General features: G+C 47.2%; 1 protein-coding gene across 7 annotated transcripts in view; it reads right to left on the bottom strand.

Annotated features, from left to right (window-relative positions):
- Positions 1 to 20,999, bottom strand: part of sema6cb (semaphorin 6Cb) — an 88,515-nt gene that overhangs the window by 42,989 nt on the left and 24,527 nt on the right. For 3 of the 7 annotated variants that reach the window (XM_023801239.2, XM_023801242.2, XM_023801243.2), the window contains exons 1-2: positions 6,227 to 6,524; positions 2,078 to 2,162 (exon numbers count right to left, since the gene is read on the bottom strand). In XM_023801239.2, the coding sequence (XP_023657007.2) occupies positions 2,078 to 2,162; positions 6,227 to 6,241 (100 nt within the window). In that variant the 5' untranslated portion in view covers positions 6,242 to 6,524. Of the gene's footprint in view, positions 1 to 2,077; positions 2,163 to 6,226; positions 6,525 to 20,999 lie in introns of those variants that run through there. The other 4 variants (XM_023801241.2, XM_072716127.1, XM_072716126.1 and 1 more) reach the window with 2 other exon arrangements.

Genomic DNA, 20,999 nt, shown 5'->3' with positions numbered 1-20,999 from the left:
GTTATGTTAAAAAACCCACAACACACACAAAAACTTCCCTGTCCCTGGTACTGACGCCACACCCAAACTACACATTTTATTCTGTTGATGCGATGTGATTTCATTATTCCTTTTGAATCCATAACAAATAAACCGTAATATCTTTGAAAAATATCAGATAGTTGCCATTCACTTCATACACACAGAAGCATTTCTGAAATTTTTAACAAGTGTCGGAAATGTGAGGTATCAAAGCACATGTTCTCAGTGTGTGGAAGTAAAGCTAGATAAAACTCATTATTCATGGCATATTTTATACGGGCAAGCCTACCCTGCACTTTGAGAAAATAACACAAAAAACACACATCCAGAGGTGGAAAGGTCAGGTCCAGAAAGTAAAAATCCAGACCAAGGTTTTGTTTCAACCAATCAGACACGTACTATTTCTACCTCTGCACCCATGACATCAGGCTCCCCTTCTAGGTACAGTATTGCACTTTAGCTTTTATTATCCATAAATAATCGAGAGTCCGGTGCTCAGCAGTGTGGTTCCATGGCTGCCCATGGAGCAGATGCCCCAGGAGCAGTACAGCAGACAGCAGACGTCGTGTCACAGCAGCTATAATGCAGGCTGTCAGTGTGATTGGTCACTTTAGGCTACGGCTGCTGGTTGCTCTGTTACCAAGACAGAGACACCACTGAATCATGTCAGGGCTAAAAGTGGCCACCTTCCCTGCAATATCCCCCCTTACCACCACCAAAGAAGTTGACGCAGAGAGATTGTGACAGTTTGTACAATCTAGAAGCTCAGATCATTGATTGTAATGGGGCAGGAGGGGGAGGGAGAATTTCGGGATTACACCAGCGGAGCGTGTACGGCGATGGAAGATCAATTTGTGTCACTTCTGCAATGCGGTGACAACTCGTCCCTCCCAGCCACCATCTGCTCCTTCCTTGTGCCAATTTGTCACGGCACATTTAAGCGAGGAGAACCCCCCCGTTACATTGTGGAAGAATTCTTTAGGACAAAAGGGAGGCCATTTGCATTTGTTGGCTTGGAGATAAGGTTAGGGAACTCGCGTTTGTCGGAGCGAAAATCAGTCCAGGGAGGAAGCCTTGCTATTGGCTAGCGGCCATCAGCGAGATGGCCAATCGCAATTCTGCAGACTGGAAGGAATCACACGTGGCCAATGACTTGGTGAATGCTGAGGAACTGGAGCTTGTTCGTTTGCTTTTGTTTAAACCACGGCTCAGAGTGGCAGAAACTACACAAATGACACCACTGTAAAATAAAAGGGAGTTTCGAAACAAGCTCCATCTTTTGGGTCTGCTGGGTGAGTGATGACGCAGCCCGATGCAGGGAGGGAGCCGGCAGTTCTAAATCAGACTGACGAATCCCTTTCCTTGACTTCACACGTTGCTGGGATGACAGTTGTCCATTCGCAGGGACATCCTTCTCCACTTTGCACCCACTGCAGGGGTTATGGCAGAAGACAAGGCCCCTGAATAAAGTCCCATATATATCCTATGGAGGTACCCCAATCATTCTGGCCCTTCCCCTCGATCAGCAGCACGGTCTGGCCAGTCTGCCCCTAAAAACACGTCCTCTCACTGAAACCGTTTCCAGCACTAAAGGCAACTGACCACTGCAGCTCAAGGTTTAGAGAAGATGCGAGATCACGTCCCAAATCGAAGGGAGATGAAATTCGGACTATAAATCAGTCACTGGGCTCCCTTTACTGAAAATACGGTGGTTTCAGTTGACCATTAGGCTTCTGAAATGTGCACATTATAGGTAAAAACACATATTTGTTTTGTGTTTTGCAGCTGGCCAGCAGTTTTCCTGACACATGAAGCAGAAAGCCTTCATTGCAGACATCTAGCATAATGTTCTTATTCTCAATTTCGTGCCTTTAGAATAAATGCAATGAAAGAGCGTTGTTCCGGAATCGGATACATTTGTGGAACTGACCAATCGAGCAGACTGGCACAGCAACATTAAGGCCAACGTGCAGTCAACGGTGCGACTTCTGCCCATTTATGGACCTGTTTATTTCAAATAACACTTTAGTAAGAAGAGAGTTCAGGCTGCACTCACTGTCCCACGCGGCTGGAATGGTAGGCAGCGGTGTCCAATCAGCGGCCTTTCTATTTTTCCCCAGGAGTCTCAGCAGGTCGGGGTGCTGTGGAGAGAAGAAATGAGGGTTTCTGTCAAATTTTGTAAACCATGTTTCTCATTGTTGACCAGGCCTCCCGTGGAGTTATTTTGATTGAGACCATCTGATTAAGTTTAAGGATGTAACAGTAGTGCTACATGACTATCTTCTCAAAACAGAGTCCTATTTAAAAACAAGCATCACTACAGAAGCGAAATGATTGACCTCTGGCTATTTTAACAAGGGCGACTTCATTTCGGCCCATTAGTTGGCTGAAATGACTAATGCCATCTGTTTGATCCATCCAGCACCACAGGTATCCATCTCGGGTCTGGCCTGAATCCCCCAAGGACTCGGCAAAGGGCGTTCCGAGCGTAGGCACAGGTGGCCCGGATGACTCTGGAGAGAGAGTCTCAACGAGTCTACCTCACGCCAACACGCTATCCAGTCACTACAAGCAGCATTTGGCTTGCAGTGTCATGATGTTAAGTAATGACCCAATGAAGCGACATGACGTGCAGGCAAGGGCCAAACAGGCCTCCAGCATGGAGGCTTACTGAGAACGACTCCCTCGCTTTCAAGGGGGCAACGGTATTGTATGTGCAGCCAATCGGAGCAACATGCACACTTCCGGTTAAGTGAATCCAGCACAAAAGTAGCCATTGTTAAACGGAGGCTGCGGCAACAGGCTAAAGACCTGACCTGTGACCGAGTGGCTTCATGGAAGTGGGATCAGCTGATAAAGTTTACGGCAAACAACACGGTCAATGTCCCCCAATGGAAAGACAACAGCAGCACAAATAGGAGAAATTTCAAACAGTTTAAAACACTTATTATGAAGACACTGACAATGACTATAATAAAACTTCTGACTGAGTACTTTTAGGAGTGAATGCATTAAAAACACTTAAAATCTGTTGATTGGAATGAGAGAGAAAAGCATGTTAAACCTTTTACACATTTAGCAATGCAATCTATTTGGAAAATTCCATCAGAATGTAAAATGGAAGGTTACGACACAGCCAGAGAGATTACTGATGCAACGGAGTGGATCTGCAGGCCACTCACAGATTTAAGTTGATTCAGATCAACTTTTATTGTAGGTATGAGCAAAGCCAGCTAGAGAATCTGCAGGAAAGTCTCTCTTCATGCCAGATTTATCTCCGCTGGAGCGACTGACTCCATGGTAGCGGAAACTGCAGCCCTGCACAGAATCCTGACTCAACGTGATGCTAAACAGCATTTTAGCCATGCCTCATTGACCACAGCGCTTTCCACAGCGACCCACCTCCCCTCTCGCCTCTCTGCATCCATTCTGCCCAATGCCAAAACCCACGGCTCCTGCTCCATGCCCCTTGCCCCCCCCCCCCCCCAACCCGGCTGGCAATTTATTTAAAAGCCCCGCCAGGCTGCGCATGAGCTGCGCGACTGCAGTGATGGATGGCCCTTAGGAGCCACTGCCCTGCCGCTCTGGGACCTCTCAAATGGAAGTATTAATAATGCAGGCCTGCTGTCATATTCTCTATTAGCGCGGAGAGCCTGGCCTCCGGTCCTGATGGATTACTAATTGGATTAATTGCACTTCGTTGGGGGGGAAGGGGGGGGACAAAAATTCTAACGAGCCAAAATCCTCGGTGTAGAGGCTGCGGGGGATTCCGGCTGCCGGCTGGGATGCTGCACTGTGCACCTCAAAGTCTCAGTATCCCAGCATCAGTCGCTCACAGGCCCCCAGACGGAGCAGGATGTGCCAGTGACTGCTGCTGCTCTAACCATTAAGCCCCAGCTGTGAGTAAGATGGGTAAGACACCGATAGCAATCCAGCAACTCTTTAGACTCAGAGGTGTGCATTTTGAGAAAACAAACTGCTTAAGTAGATGGCATCATCCTTTCATCCTTATTACTTAGATCACTAACTTAAAAATCCCAAAAGAAAACAGACAGGGCAGAATTACCCATTGCGGTAATATTACACCCCTCAGCTCAAACAATTACTTTTTAAGTATCTTGTTAGCAATCGCCTTCTGGCAACAGAATTTGATAAGACAGGGGGATCTAAAGTGTATTGTATTATTGCTTTTATTAAGCTGAATTAAGGACTCTGCAATAAAACTTGTCACCATGGATAATTCGCCAAGAAAGAAACGGAGAATTATAAAACCTTTTCAAATAAGGCAAATTAAACCTTTCACCCCTAAAGTTTGAGACGGTATTCGTCTGTTTATAGAAACGGTGTGCGTACGTGAGAGAGGGGGCACGTGTGTTGATGTATCGACCCCACTGGCTGCCGTTTACCAGTCACCCCCGGTTACGCTTTGAGGTGCGAGTCAGTGGCCAGCAGCCTGACTGGCCAACGGAAGCACTCTGTGCCAGGTGCCATCACACTCATTACTACACGCTGGGAGGAAACACCTCTCACTCCTCGCCGGGGGCTTTCTGGATCCAACACTCACCGAGATCCACGTCCTGTCGGGCCAGTTTGTCCGTCCCCCTCCCCCCTAAAGAGGCCATGGCGTGTGACAAAGACATCGTTCTGACCTTTCACCTCTGGCTTGCTACTGAAAACCATAGCAAAATGCTTGTTTGACTTTCGACACAAGGGGGACGACGGTCTACTGGAGCATGAGGGTAAAGAAAAAAGTTGATGGTTATGTTATTGTGTCGGACGTTAAACGTTACTGTAGCACAAACATCTTTGCTCACTAGCTGTGTCCCATAACGATCATGACCACAGTCATTAAACCCTAAGTAATATCCCTAGCTATCTATGTGCAGTACATCTGAAATACAAACCATAAAAAACTGTTGTTTTAGCTCCATTTATTATAATTATAGTTAGCAAAAAAAAATCTTTTGTTGTTGCAATCAATCTATGCAAATAAGCTGAATAACACACAACCTTACAGGCAGACGTCGACAACCTGCAATGCCCTGAGGGACCGGTGCCCTGAGAACCACGGAACAGGAAAGTTTTAATTCAGTCAGCCTGCTAAGGAAATAGGATTTTCAGAGTCACAAATCACAAACGGAAGCTCATTACCCCAAACACAGCCATCGCGCCTTATCTGTCTCTCAGTCAATTACAATGAAACCCTCTTTAATGGGATTTGGGGAACGGAGTGAGAGAGAGATTTATAGAGAGGTCGTTTTTCTTTCCTTGCTTCTTCCACCTAAAATATGAGTCATAAAGATACAATTTGGTATCAGAATGTTGAAAAGATGAAGCTTCATAAACAATATTTTCCATTTAATTGTGACTTCCTGGTCTCTGTTACGATGTGTGGCGTTTGCGGCAGTTCGTGCCGCACCTGGACAGCTGGATGAAAGATTTTGCCATAAAATGGAAAGACCCCAAATGCAAAACTGAACTGCTTATTATTCGAAAAAGGAACCTGCCCTTCCTGATTGTGCCTAACAAAATGTACCTGGTTGTTAAAGGCAGCTGGAGTCATGTTCCCCATGTGGGTGTGAGAGAGAGTCAGAGCCTTCGATTTGTGAACCAACTCATTTTCTTGAGTGTAAACGATGGCTCCGGACCAATAACAGGCTGAAGCACCTAGACAGATGTGAAGCGGGGAGGTTCAGTTACTGGCCAAGGGAAACCATCCATTTTATCATGAAATTACAGTGGCAAGAGCGATGTGGACACCGTCCGGTGTATTTGTAGCCTAGCGGCCTGCGGCTCCCTGCTCCGATCTGATGGCCCCCTCATTTTCCCGTCGATGAGCAGGTCAGCCAAAGGCTTGTCTGCTCGTCAAGCCGCTTGTTTGCCTGCTCTGCCGGATGGGAAGCTTCTGGCCTTGCTCTCCCAAGCTGATTAATTACACCAGAACACATCGCCTTCTCGCAGACAGGTAGCGCGAGTCTGATTTGTTAGCCTTCATACATGCTAACATCTATCCCTCAACACGCAAGGCCCCTGCAGGCAGATTTGCCTCATACACCCTGCTCTCACATTTCCACACACTGTTTATACAGGTCAAACTGTTCCATCTCTCTGGCTTTTTCTTCCTCAGGTTTTACCCGATATTTTTGCTCTGTTTATCATGCACCTTGTATTTCTAGCATAAATGGCTAATTCGCTAGTCACTTACAGGCTTGTAAAACATTGGCTCAGACAAGTTGAACTCTTGCCCCTGCAATCCGTGGCAGCCGCCCCCTCGCTGACCCCAGGGCCCCCCCGCAATATTGTGCCACGGAAAATTGTCTATTGCCAGATAGCCCAGTGACGCCCCATCACTTGCTCCAGTCGGCTGACAACCGGCCTCATTCCACTGTCGTTTCGGCGACCCTTTGCCCGTCTCCGTGCCAACCAGCACCGCTGGCCTGGGTGGAAACGAGGACAGTCGTGCCTCCTGTGAAGCTGCGAGATCTGCCCGCCAGTCAGGACAAGTGTCATCTGTGCTGGCAGTTTCACTTAAAATAGCTCTCTCTCTCTCTCTCTCTCTCTCTCTCTCTCTCTCACACACAGATTTGTAATTATATCTTTATGGGGACACTCCATTCATTTCTATGGGGAAAACTCTAATCCCAACTGGATGACCTTAAGCCCTACCCAGCCATAAGTAACCATAAGTAACAAAACAAAATACAAATCTTTCGGCAATTTTAGTTTTTTACATTCACAGATTTTTATTAAACGGTCCCCTTGTCATCAAAATAACAGGTTTTTTTTTATGTAATGTATAAATGGACCACACACACGCAGGCACACAATATGCACATCCATTACTAAAACGTACGCCATCTGTGATAGCTTTTAAAAATATCAAATAGTAAAAGTAGCAATAAAGACTGAAACTGCGTGCAGAGTGACACCAAACGGTGCCAGCAGTGCTGAAGTCGTTAGCGGGCCGTCACTGGTGAGCACAGGAGTTACTGTCGGCTCAGAGGACAGAGAGGAAGTGAGACTCCTAATCAGAGTAAGACCCACATAATACTATCACAATGCAAGGATAAGTTCCTCTTGAGCAATACAGGACCTACAACAGAAGGACCAGATACACAAAATTATCCATCCATCCATCCATCCATCCATCACAGGACTCAAGGCAGGGGACAGCAGGGACAAGATGGCCATCCATCACAGGGTGCACACAAAAACACAGAATATGACAAAAAATAAACACCAATTACGAAGAACCACTGAGGAAGTACTAGAAGTATTAGATTCTGTTCAATTCATTTTTATGCAGCACCTTTCATTATGAAAGTCGCCCCAAGGTACTTGCCACGGGCAAACGGTCATACAGTACAGCATCATTTATACAGGATACTACATGAAACAGGGAGAAAGGCTGAACAAAAGAAGGGAGGAAAGCCAGGAGACAAAGGATGGGCACCAAAAACTCCCAAATGAGGAAAAAAATCCCTCTGGGGAGCCATATTGGACTGGCTGCTCCCCCTCCCCAGGCATGCTAACATTACAGAAAACAGAAAGAATGGACCTGCTTGCTAAAAGCACGTGTAAGATGTGGTCCTGGTCGAAGCCAAAGTCCATCAATGAATCAGTTCTCCATGTCAGCCTGTGGGAATCGGCTTAAGCACAGGAAGAACGTGCAGGTTCTGCACACAGATGGGGGGGGTAACCAAAGTAACCACCAAGTAGGGCCGATCGTGAAGACCATGCCACCTGCAATGGCCCTGGGGAAGCTCTCAGCCAGCCCCGAACAGCAGAGCAGAGGCCAGGTAGATTTTAACCTCCCAAACCTAAACAAACAGTTTTGCTAACTAGACCCACGTTTTGCTTGTATTTCTCTGCACCACCTGGGACATGCAGATCCGGGGAATTTTTGTTTTATTTTTATACTTTAATATATAATTTACTTCTGTATATTGTTTAACTCTCATATACTGTTTGCTTCATATTTGGGATTGCGTCAGCTTTGGAAGCCACTAACAATCTCACTGTGTGTAACACAATGGGAATAAAAGCTTTGTACCTTTACTATACTATACTATACTATACAGTACATTATACTGTTTTGCTATAGCATCAGAGCAGCATTTCCCCTTGGAAAAACAGCATCTACATAGAGCAGCAGCCATACTGGAATAACTGGCAGGACCCATAAATCACAGCAAGCGTGACGTGCAGTGGACTGACACTCCCAATTTGGAGACCTGTGTCTTTATTAGTGAGCACACTGTACAGAAGAGGAGTGAAGGCAGTGTGCGTCACATCGGTCTGATGCCTATTATGGTAACATGATATACCGCGAATGCATCATGAGGAAATTTGAATGCATTCATTCAAATTTTATCATCAATATTTCAAAACCCCGGAACAGTGTTGCTTTTGGGAATACGATAAATCGTGGTATAATGTCTACTGGAATAGCAGTATGAAAAAAATTTGATACCACCCATGTTTCTGCACATGTGACTTGAACTATGTAAAACTTTAAGACAGATTAAAAGCTATATGTTAGCTTACAGGGAAAGAAGCAAAGAAATACGTAGTACATGCGGCTTGGACACGCCCATTCCAGGGGACACACCCACTCCTTGGGGACACGCCCATTCTAGGGGACACACCCACTCAGTGGGGACACGCCCACTCCACGGGGACACACCCACTCAGTGGGAACACGCCCACTCAGTGGGAACACGCCCACTCAGTGGGAACACGCCCATTCCATGGGACACGCCCACTCCATGGGGACACGCCCACTCCATGGGGACACACCCACTCCATGGGGACACACCCACTCCATGGGGACACACCCACTCCATGGGGACACACCCACTCCATGGGACACACCCACTCCATTGGGACACGCCCACACCTTGACTACACTTCAGCAGGCTTCAGAGAATCTCCAAAAGTCCAGCGACTGGAGACTGAGTTCAGAGACAAGCCCCACGATTTTAAGCCTATAAAGGATGACATAAAAAAATCCCAGCATTGATTTACTCCTTATTTTCTGCTGGCTACAGCAGGTAGGATGTAAAAATGAGCCATAAAACTCCGCCATCGCTGGCAACAGAGATGTTTATCTTGAGGAATGTGTTTAGCGACTAGATGGAAGACATTCAAGCAGATGTCGGGCCGACAGCTTCAGGAGATGCGACCGAATTCAGCAGGCAGCCAGAGACACACACAAAAAACATGAAACACAATAAACCGATTCTCTGCTTCATAAATAAAACCCCCAATTTTGAATAGAGTGAGCATCTACTGAAAAAAACCAAAGCCTTAATTATATGTCATGTTCTGTGACAATTGGGGAAAAAAAATGCGAATGTGCATTAATAATGAATAACTGTTCCCTGTTTTAACCAAATTTAGTCTATACACTACATACAAAAAATTAAGCATATTTGCATGAATGCAAACAATGTTAACACCACATATCTTACCTTGAACCTGCAAATTCCTGCAGGGGCATTAGCAGCTTGCTAAGCCAGCACCCCCCCAGAAGATGGTGCTCTAGACGCCCACCTGTGTCACCTACAGCACTGACAAGCCCTGGTAACAGGGACAGAAATATAACTGTGATACAGCGACATCATGTTCTAGGCGCAATCCGAACTCCAATAAACTAGCATCACTGTGCCGAATGACCTTCATGCGCCACGCTAATGAACAGATCTACAGTTAATCAGCACTGTGCGCTTGGCCTTCTGATATAGGTGGTGGAGCAGAATAAAATCACGTCGCGGCTGCCGGGCGGCCTACCGGTGCGGCTGCCCTGGGCGCAAAAAAAACCGGCACCGGGATGAGAGTCGAAATCCCACTGACCGACTGAAAATCAGACCAGTCACTACTTGACAAACACTCTGTACTAACGGAGTCCTATATTTACAGGCACTGATTTTAAATTATTCCACAGCTTCCCTCTCTAGCACATAAGACACTCAAAGAGTTTTTTTTTTGCAAAAATGGGGAAGGAAAGAATGGCAAACAAAAAGAAAACATAATCCCATTTATACATGTATATTAATAGATGAGTAAATATTGGTCTAATCTCGAGTTCCATTTGGAAATTTTTATGTAAAACTCAGACACACTCAAAACAAACCGATCTAGTCATTTGATCCACAAGAGGGACTTATTCAGCAGCCAGCAGTAAGGCCCCAGAGGATATGAACCACCAAGTTTCTCAATCTTCCTGCAAAGCTAAACAGCAGCAACTACTGGCTGAGGGCACCTGGTCTGGCCAAGCTCAGAACCTCAAAAAGGACGGGTTCCATTTAATAAAACAATTAGCTGTAAAAGCTGTCCGGTCCGTAAAAACACATCAGCTTCAGGTTCATTTTACTTCATTAAACTTATTCAAAGGCCAAGCATCCACCAATACCATATGGAATCTGAATCGCCATGGGCTGGAGAGCAAAACCATCTCGCCTTATTTCTGCAACTCGGCTCAGCTCAGAGATTTTTATTTCATAGCAGTGCTGTGGGGTGCACCCACGCCATACAAAATGCTAAACACCACCCCCAATTTTAATTGCCAAAGATTCAAAAAAAAAAAAAAAAAAACACCCCAGAACGGCATTGCTTTTAAAAATGTCAACAAAATACCATATACCATGGTTCAGGGGAGTCTGAGGGGCATGGATACCCTGGGCAGGGGGCTCTGAGTATGTAAAATTGTAAAACTGGGCGGGGGAGAGAGGTGGGGTGTTAAGGTGACATTTAGTCAGAGGGCCCAGAATCTCTAGGTACACCCCAGCTCTGGTATAAAGTCTGGATGGTACGAAAAATTAGATACCACTGTAGCCTAACCTTGTGGGGCACCTGATTTACGTTCACTGAAACATGAACGCTTTTTGAGAACCGCCATGCAAAGCACCGCACATTCAGCCCGGGCCACCCGACCGCCACTTGGCCACCCGACCGCCACTCGGCCACCCGACCGCCACTCGGCCACCCGGCCGCCGCCCGGCCACCCGACCGCCGCCAGGCCACCCGACCGCCGCCAGGCCACCCGACTGCCGCTACGCCCTGGTAAGGGTCACCCACACGAAACGGCAAAGGCGCCGTGCTGCCAAAACGGACGTGGGGGAGCAGGCAGAGCAAGAGTTACATTCATCATTGCGATGCTGCAAAGCACACTGGGAGCTGGTGATTACTTAGAAAATGAGGAAGGGTGGGCGGGCAAAAAGCACTGTAAAAAATGTGCCTGAAATCCTCAGACTCCTTTTGATTAAATCAAACAGGCAGCCAGAAGCCGAGAGAGTATCGATTCAGACGGTACAGGGTAGATAAATCGCCCAGAGCGCTAATCGGTGACCTGTTTACAGCTAAAATTTTCTTAATTAAACCTTATATACAGCATTGTCTGTGTTCAACTATGTTTGAGCCTGAATGTACATGGCACTTTAGTCCATCCAGGAAAGATTTACCTCAACCATAGGTTTACAAGCAAGTCCCCATTTCCCAAAAATGATCACAGTTACAGTCGTTCAAATAAGTAGCCTTTTATCTAATTAATACATATTTCTGTTAAGGAGTGTCCTTTAAAAAAAGGATCACACACATTCAAACTATCAAAGTTCAAAGCCATGCACACAGTGAAAGTAAGTACAACCTGAAGAAGGCAGAGGGAAGGGATCTCTACTGATCAAATGTTGCAGAAGAAAAGTTGAGCAGTATTTTCTCCCATTTCTGTGTCAATTACCGGACAATCTGAAGCCCTGGGACAGCAGCTGAAGAGGATGTGATTTCTTGTACCCAATTAGTGCATCAAGGTAACCGTCTTGGTGGATAGAAATTTAGAAGTTTGGAAACCCCAAAGCAGCTGGCAATTCGAGGTCAAGGGTACAGTCAGGAAAACTTTCAAACCTATGCAAACATGGCCATTGCGGAATTGCCATGAAATGGCGAAAACAAAAAACTCTTTTCTTGATGTTTTTTTAGTATTTAGTCTTGCTGCCCTTGTCATGTAAGAGGATGTGAATTATCAGTAATATGATCTATCACTTAGGATTATTGTAAGATTCTAAGCTTTTATTAGTAAAGACCAACGGCAAGAGAAATCATAGTGAAAATAACATTAAAAATACATGACAGAACCTAATGAAGAGGAGATGAATTTGACCATAAATCTGAACAGTGAATTCTTCATGGGAATGAGATGTCACTAAACTCCCAAAAGGCCAACTGGAGTGATGCTGTCACCCCGTCAGTGCCAGGCGATGCCCAGGACAGGCCTCCTGAGGGTAAGGCCAAGCCAAGCCAAGACAGGGTACAGGGTACAGGGTACGCTTCTTCACAAAACATCTCCCCACTGCCCGTTAGAATGGATCCATGCATGGTCTCTCAGTTCTCTCAGAACGGGCAGAGAAAGATTAGCCATCTACAAACCTTCCTTTCCCAGGGAAATAGCCCAACAGCAAAAGGTAAGAATGTTCCAGAATAGCCACCATGGCCGGTACTGCATGAATTTTGATTACCCGTTTCTGTCCGAATTGTGGAGCTCCGTTGTTTTCCACCATGGAAAACATCCGTTTATGTTAACTGGCGTCGGAGATTCGATCATGGCGAGGGGCGGGACCATTAAGGAACTGGAGTGGGGGTGGGCGTGGGGGCAGCACACCCCCCCAGCGGCAGGGAGAACAGGTGACATGCCGGCAGGTGGGTGCGCGACAGCCCCCGGTCACAGGCCACCCAGAGCCAGCCGCAGCTGCGTGACTGATGTCTGCAGCCTATATGCATGGCACCCGCGCTGCTCCGTCCTGATGGGCCGGGCTTGGGAGGCTCTGTGTCGGTATGCTCCAGCGTGTCGCTGGCCTCTCCCCCACACCCCCATCTCTCAGGGTTACAGACGGCTCAGAGAAGCACGGAACTATAAGCTTTATTTGCAAAAAGAAGAGGAACCAAAACTAGGCAGGGATGGTGAGCACCTCACGGGTTCCTGGAATGCCACCCGAAGGACAGACACCGAGGCTGAGAGATGGAAGGGGAAGAGGGGGGCCTCCCCGGAGTCATTGTGTGGGTATTAAGACTGGGCCGTGGCGGACAGCTTAGCTGGCAGAGCCACTGCCAAAACAAATCCCAGCAGGGGGCGACGTGCACACGACGACTTCCACAACAGAGAAACGATTTCCGTTCCAATCTGCCGCACCGTGCACTGACCTCTGCAAGCACACACATCAAGTCATCAGCTTTCCACTCCTGCTGGAGTAATATAATATCAGGCCTGGCTGTCAACTGCACATTCAGAACAACCACCTCTACCAGACTTTAAATATTTTAAATTATTGAAATTATTATCATACATTCACAATACATTCAAATGTGAAGGATAATGACACAGATCTGACCATTTGGTAAATCTGAATTGCAGACCAGGTCTGGATTCCATGAAGCATTTCTTCTTGCATTTGTCATGAATATAAACATTACTGTTGCTGACTGGAGGCTCCATCTTGGGTATGTTCTGTCTGAGGACAAACGGGGGTCTGGCTCAGCCTTCTTCCCCGTGACAGAAGCTAAAATTTCGGCCACATAAGCTGGCGACTCGGCAAGAATCTGCTGTACCAATGCTAGCGTGGTATCTGGGCGGCTACCGCTAACCTGTCAGAGTGGCAGCACAGCGCCCCCTGCGTTATTATTGATGGTACGTAATATCAAACAAGCCTGCAATACAGATCAACAATTAGACGGTATAGCCTTTATTGATTGCATTACATTTCCAGAAAAGCTGTTAACCCGAATTCGGTCATAACTCCTAATAATTTCGATAAAACATGCAGTTACGGTGTTCTGACTTTGTAGGGCAGCATACGTTCCCTCTCAAATGAGTCGCACAACATCCAATACAGCCAAAAACCGATTTCACAAAGGGGTGGGACATCAGTTCATCAGCTTGGACTTTCAGGGACACGGAGGCCTAATTGCTGGGGGGGGGGGAGCGAGCCCACTCAGAGGGCTAAGTCCCGTGCGAGTGAGTAAAAGCAGCCCCGTGCCGCCTCTGTCTGCCTCTCACCGTTTCTCTGTCTGTGATTGTAATAAAATTACAGCCGGAGCCTGTCTGATTGATGAAAGTGTCACATCTCAGAGCGGCTCCTTTACATAAAAGAGAAGCGCCGCTGAATCCTGTAATTTATCATCTGAGGGCCTGATGGCTTCATCCATCTTCATCCGAGCCGGGCCCGGTCCCCACGACCAGACGGCTGGCCCGTCTTGGAGCCCTTGAACTCGCGGGTGAGGCTCGGGTATGTGGCCATAGCAGCCTCCCACCAAGTAAACAGGTGGTGATTTGGGGCAGACGCCATTTGTGTGTGTGTGTGTGGGGGGGGGGGGGGGGGGGGGAGAGGAGGCAGGGGGTGTGTCAAGATAATTCCTACCTGGACTGTGCAGAGCAGGGACCTGCTGCATGAATTACAGCCCCTCTTATGCCCCTCACCATAAAAAACCCTAGTCGTTCCTGTTCAAAATAAACAACAAAAGCTGATTTACTGTGGTTTTACTACAGTACCAGAGGCAGCAGAGATTACAAGCTTGCAACGAAACACTCACACTTGGACCTCATGCATCTCCCCACAAACATTCCTAACAACAGTGGCTCCTTCACGAGCCAAAACGTAGAATGTTAAGCTCAGGGCTATTTACAAGCGGGACACAAGGCCTCAGCATAATTTAATCTGGCCTCACCCCTCTTAGAGCGCCGTGGCCCACGGTCCGCCTTGACTCAGCAGAAGGCCTTTGCAGTGCGGTGAAAGAGAGAGCGGTGCCCTCACACGCCCCTGCTGGGGCCGGCCAATCACTGGGAGGTCAACCAGGAAGACCCGCAGGGCGTCCAGACGCTGACCCGGCCAGCAGCGTGAGGTGCTGCTCGATGACCAAGTCAGGGAAGGAAAAACAGGGGCGGGACGGGGACGGGGATGACAAGCATGCCATGGCTGTTTTGCATTATCTGCAAATTGCTGTTTTGCGCGACGTCCTGCCAAATTCTCTGCGAGTCAACGGGTCCACAAAGGGTGTGATGCTCGCACATATTCACCAGCGCCTCTTTCAGGATGGCCTTTGTGACGACGGGCAGACGGTCGCCGCGGTAAACAAGCCACCTCCTGACGGAGAAATGTATTCGTCTAGTCAAAAATTTCAGGGCAATGCCAGCAGGCATCCCCTAAACGGTTAGTGGTACCTCAGAAAGCACCACAAACTCACCGTGACAAAGACTTTGCACGTGACATCCTGTTGCCAGCAGTGTCAACAGGATTCGATACCTGTGGGGGGGGGCACTTGTCAATTATAGGACACCACTCCCTATGTCCCCCATGATAACATTTTTAGTGGGGGGTCTGAAATACATAGGATAAAAGACAAATCAGTAAATTACTTTTCAGGGGGGCTAACACAAAAAAAGAGCAGTGCTGAACTCCCCGTAAATAGGGTCTAGACCTGCCTGTGGGGGGTGCACAACTATAGATGCTGGGCTACGTTTCACCATGAAAAAAAATGAGGAATAAAACCTAAAAACAGGAGCCTAGAAGCTGCAAATCTGAAGCTGCAACCTTCCAGAAAGAACGTAACCGACTGCAGGTGAATCGTATAAAACATGGGTTTGATTGTGACGACCCTAAACAGTGACCTTCGTTTGGCCCTAAAGACTGAAATGTATCTATTTAAGCAGAATCCATGATGGAGGTCTTCCATAACTCCGCCTGCCCCCCTTTTTAATAGCCCCCGGGTGCCCTTCACAGTGGTCCGCACCTTCTCGCATTGACGCGGTAAATGAAGGTGGCTGTGGTGGTGGGGGGGGTGTGCGTTTCCATTTCCGTCACCACCCCAGTGCCACCCGGATGTCCTTCAGAGAGCTGCCCTACTTTCTGCAGAGAGATGCTGTGACATCCATTTAACACAGACTGATGCCACCTCCCAGGCTCATTTCCGCAGCCCATTGTTCTGATGGAGGACCTAGCAGAGACCCGCCATCGACAGACAGGGCCTGCCGGCTCCCCCAGCAGGCCGGCTGGGGCTGAGCGAGACGTACGCTCAATGTGCTCCGATAAGACTAAACCATAGCTCAATAAAATCATTTTCTTCACGCACAGGTTAACCTTAAAACTTGAAAGCTGGATGCATTACCGTTTAAAAGCTTATATGAACGTGTGTCGACTCTGAAAAGTATGATTAATATACAACCAAAAAAAAAAAAGACGCTCTTTGAAACAAATTTTGAAGTTGCATGACAAAATATCATAACTGAAGGTACTGTAGGTCATCAATCTGTGCGACTGTACTACTTATACTACTTCGAGGGGGGGGGGGGGGGGGTTGAATAGTGGGTGTCCATGGCGACCAGGCTTTCTGATGTCACACCCAGACAGGTGAATGTTGGACAAAGGTGGCCTCCATAACCAGCCCTTGTGCCAAGCTATTTGTGTATCAATTATACACAAAGCGGTGCTTCTTAATCCAGTCCATCAGCACCCACAGACAGTCCACATTTTTTGTCTCACCCAGCTCCCAGGGAACCTGTGCCAGGTATTCAGTGTTCCTGAATGCTTGGTGTTGGTATGCTGGAAGGGAGCAAAAGTGAGGACTGTCTAGGGGTCCCAGAGTACTGGGGGGGGGGGAATCACTGATTTAGTGGGCAAAAAGAAAAAGTTTATTCTGAGGAAAGGAACTGGGGAATTTAAGATGATAAAGAAGGTGCGTTTAAAAAAAAAAAAAAAAAAAAGGGTGACATTGCAGAGGAATGAGGGAGGAAAGTGGGATCGGGGGACTAATGACTAATGCCAACACGCATCTCCCAGCCCTGCCGCAATGCTCCGCCGCGGCCCACTCCTCTTCCGCCGTTTATCCCATGATGTATGGCTTCATTTCAGGCTGCCTTTCAGCCAGAAAGTGATTACTACCTGCGGGATTGTGCTGATCCAGAGCCGCGGTGGTGGAAAGAGAGCGAAACTGGGCGTGGCGTTCCCGGCGAGGCCTCCTGAAGAGCCATGGTACCAAATACCATTACAGAACCAGTGTATTGGTGGGAACTGGCCTGTGGAAGATGCATGTGTGCTGGAGTTTTCCCATTTATTTATTTAGCAGATGCCTTTATCAAATACATATGTTTTATTTTATTATTATTTTTTTTGGAGAATGCAGGGTCAGACAATCCCTGAAGTGATTTGGTGCTTAAGGGTCTCACTCTAAAGGGTCAATGGTAAAATCTCACTGCCCAATAAGTTATTAAATTGCATCTCCCCCAATTTCATACTCTCTCTTAAGCCCTTGTCACTGTTGAGCAGGGGATTTGAACCAGCGACCTTCCGATCACACCCACAACATCCTACCACCACATGCCACCCCCCAGAATAATCACTCCCAGTTTGCTATGATGGGCAGAAGAATGGACAAGGCAGCAGAATCGTTAAGGGAGGAGCACATGAGAGCCTAACACTGCTGCCCTTGCTGAAAACACCCCCCACCCCCACCCCCAAGCAGCCCACCGTTCATTAGGATGCCTGAGAAAAATGCTTGCCAAGAGCAGTCTGTTATTCTTCTCCCACACAAATAATCTTTGTTTATTCCCAGTTTGCACAGATGGGGTTGTTTTCCTGCCCGAGGACTCTGATAAGAACGGAGCACTGAGGAACGAGGCGACCTGGCGGGGAGGGGGGTTGGCGAAATGACTCCCAGCTGGACCGCGGGCCACGCCATGGACCTGCCGTCGTCGCATGGTGCAGGCGGTCCTCATCCCTCTCCTGAGGCTGTAACTTCTCCGGGGGGGGGGGAGAAGAATCACTCCCACACACAAATCACACGACAGCAACGTCATGAAGGATAATGAATCTACAGAAAGGCAGGGGCTGGAGCCGCAGAAGGTTAAATGAACCCTATAACAGATGAGGAGTCGAGCATCATCTTTCAGGCACGGGGCTGTAGAACCCTTTCAGAGTGGGCGGGGTGGAATATATGCATATTATTGCAGTTTAATTGGCAGTGTTGTGTAATTGGGGGGTATTATACTCAGAAATTGCACCTGCAGTTGGGCTCAGGACCACAAACAATGATGCAATTTACATATAAACAAAAATCAAGAGAAGCACATTTAGGCCCCCATGATGGGGGTGATGTGTTGTTTTCTTATACCAGCAGCATCATCATATTGGGAGGGGTGGGGGTGATCTGGGACCAGTGCATAAACCTGAATAGGATATTCTCAGCAGGCAAGGAAAGGAAAGGCATTTTCCTAAGTGGCCACACTCAAATGCCTTAGCACCTATAAGCCGCCTTGTTGTGTTGTCTTGGGGCTTCTCAAAGCCTGGGAGAGTCCCATAAATGTGTAAGAGCTTTTCTCCAAATATCTTCTTCAAAAACAAGAAAATAAGAATAATTAAAAAAAATATATCCTTTCTGCCTCTTGGCAAAAATATTTAATGGACCTCCAGGTACTCTCACTTTTCTGTGGCTTGTGGGTAAAAACTAAAGGACGTTTACGAGTCCCTCACTTTTAAAAAGGTACTGCAGGCCTGGAGAACAAACGCACAGGTCTTCACAACAAAACAAAACAAAAAGAGCAGCGCAGATGGGCTAAGCATCAGGAGAAGGCTGTGCACAAGTAGACTGATGTCAGGACAGCTGAGAGCTCGCTAATCGCCCCCCCAATGCGAGTCAACGGCTGCTTTCGTGCTGAGGGAGGTGTGAAATGGAGCCCGGGGTCACAGGAATTTATAATCACACAAAACTTGGAAAGAGGAGTTGCTACGAGTTGCCCCCCCACCCCCTTGTGCTGCTTGCTGGCTCTCAAACCAAAACAGCCAACTTTTGTTGACATGCATACAGCACAAGGTCAAGAATCGACTTCAAAACAAGCATATCCTGCAGTTTCTGTGTCAGCTACTAAATGACCTAATGAACTCCATACCTAAGACAGACAATCTTAGACATGTGCTTTCTTCCCCCCCCACAAAAGTGATGAGATTCATTGGGCAAAGCTTCTGCCCCCCCCCCGGGCTCTGCCACTGCATACAACTCACTAAAAGAATGTTTGTGGAATCTTAGCCTCTGAAAAAAACATTTTATCAGGTGAGAGATCTGACATGTTCTCCTAGACACATCAACTGATCTGAGGAAGAAAAAAAAACCCTCAGTGTTGGTGTCAAGAAATACATGAATTCAGTCACATGAGCTGCTGCCGTTGGCCGTCAAGCCACTACTGGCCAGCAAAACAACTGGCTCACATCAGTATCCAACCAGGTTTCACTTGCAGGCTGCCTGTAAAAGCTGGCAGTCATTTCTCAGAGCACATGTGCAGATGGGGAAAGCAACTAGACGCTAAAACAACAACAATCTTGGAAAATGAGGGAAGAGATGCTTAAGCCAATAATTCAAGCAAAATTGAAAACAAATTAAGTGGAGGCCAGGGACGACTGAGAAAAGCCGACACTGGACATGGGGTCCAATATCTCCTGCGTGGAGGTGGGAAAGGAGGGAGGAGAGAGTGGAAAATGACTGGAGAGCACCGCAGTCAGGTGACGAGCCACATGCTGTCCGTGTCACACATGAAAACTTTATTTCCCAGAGATCTGTTTTTGGGTTCCGTCTTAAAATAAAGATTACAAAACTGCAACACGATAGAGACAGGCAACCAACAGTGTATTCTGCCAACTGATTAACTTTAAGAATCATCGGCCTTAATCATTGAGTCCTGCTCCATGCAAAAGAACTAATGAATGAGCAACTGACAAACAAACCAACCATTGAACGAACCAGCCAACCAACGAGCGACCGACATACAAACTAACCAACCATTACTGCACTCACTCATGGCCGATTAACTGGCAAAAGTCTGCCTGTTTCCTCTTATTAAATCCAACATTCAAGCACCCCCATTATAGTATTAATAGTCTCATGACACCTCAAAGTGTCTGGATGGGGGGGTGGGGTTGTGGGTTTTAATCAATGGGCCAGGGCTAGGGGTGCTTGCAGGTGGCGAATCAGAAACAGCAGGCAGACGGCGATGCTGTGGAACTCCAGTGCGCAGAGTCTCAGGACAGCCAAAGCACAATAAGAATGCCCAGGATAACAACAACAACGACATTTAAAGGGACACCAATTAACCACTGGCATTTGTTAAGGAGAGACGGCTGATGGGAAAACATATTACAAACCCATCAGAAGTGCTCATAACGCACCATTTAGATACCATATACAAAGTCAGGGGGTCTATTTTTATTTTTAAAATCAGCCTATAAATCCTGTAAAAATTAACAGCTCAAGCAGTGAATCCCTGTATCCACATGCCCTCTCACTAACTTTAAAATACAAAAAAAAAAAAAAAAAAGTCCAGATTATTGAAATGATTCCTATCCATACTGAGATTTTTTTTTGCAGCTCCCATGACCACAGAAACAAACACACGCTTACGGTCAGGCTGCTGTCGCCAAGAACCGGGCAGGATGTTTATTTTGTCGCATTTTTCCCAGGATGTGAAGGACACGACAGGGCTGCGACTCTCAGCGGCGTAATGGAAGATAAATGGGGGTCGTGGGCAGCCCCGGCCCGGCTGGTCCCAATGGCCCACATGCGTGCCTCTGTTTAGCCGCGTCTCAGCCGGACAGAGGGGGCTGCCCGCAGGGAACTGAACTTTAAAGATAAAAATGCCACTTATTGATGATTTACTGTTTGAATCTAATTGAGCCGCCGGTTTTGAAGCCATACAAAGACTCTAGGCAGAGGTGTCGGTCCATATAAACCAGAATTTCAGCATCAGCCAGCTGTTGAGGTAAGAGAGAAGCGAACATCCATATTTGATGCTTTCAGTTCACGAGAAGCACAGAAAACCATGTTATTTACTCCAAATCTTATCCATCTGAAGGTCCTTTCACACCTATTTTTTGCATGTGTTTCTTGAGTGTTCAGTCAGCAACCATGATCAGTTTGGCTCAATTCAGCTTCTCCTCTGCTGGCACCTG

This window comes from Paramormyrops kingsleyae, chromosome 9 (assembly GCF_048594095.1).
Source record: "Paramormyrops kingsleyae isolate MSU_618 chromosome 9, PKINGS_0.4, whole genome shotgun sequence".
In the NCBI taxonomy this organism is placed as follows: Eukaryota; Metazoa; Chordata; class Actinopteri; order Osteoglossiformes; family Mormyridae; genus Paramormyrops; species Paramormyrops kingsleyae.
This window is presented reverse-complemented; position numbering and strand designations above follow the sequence as displayed.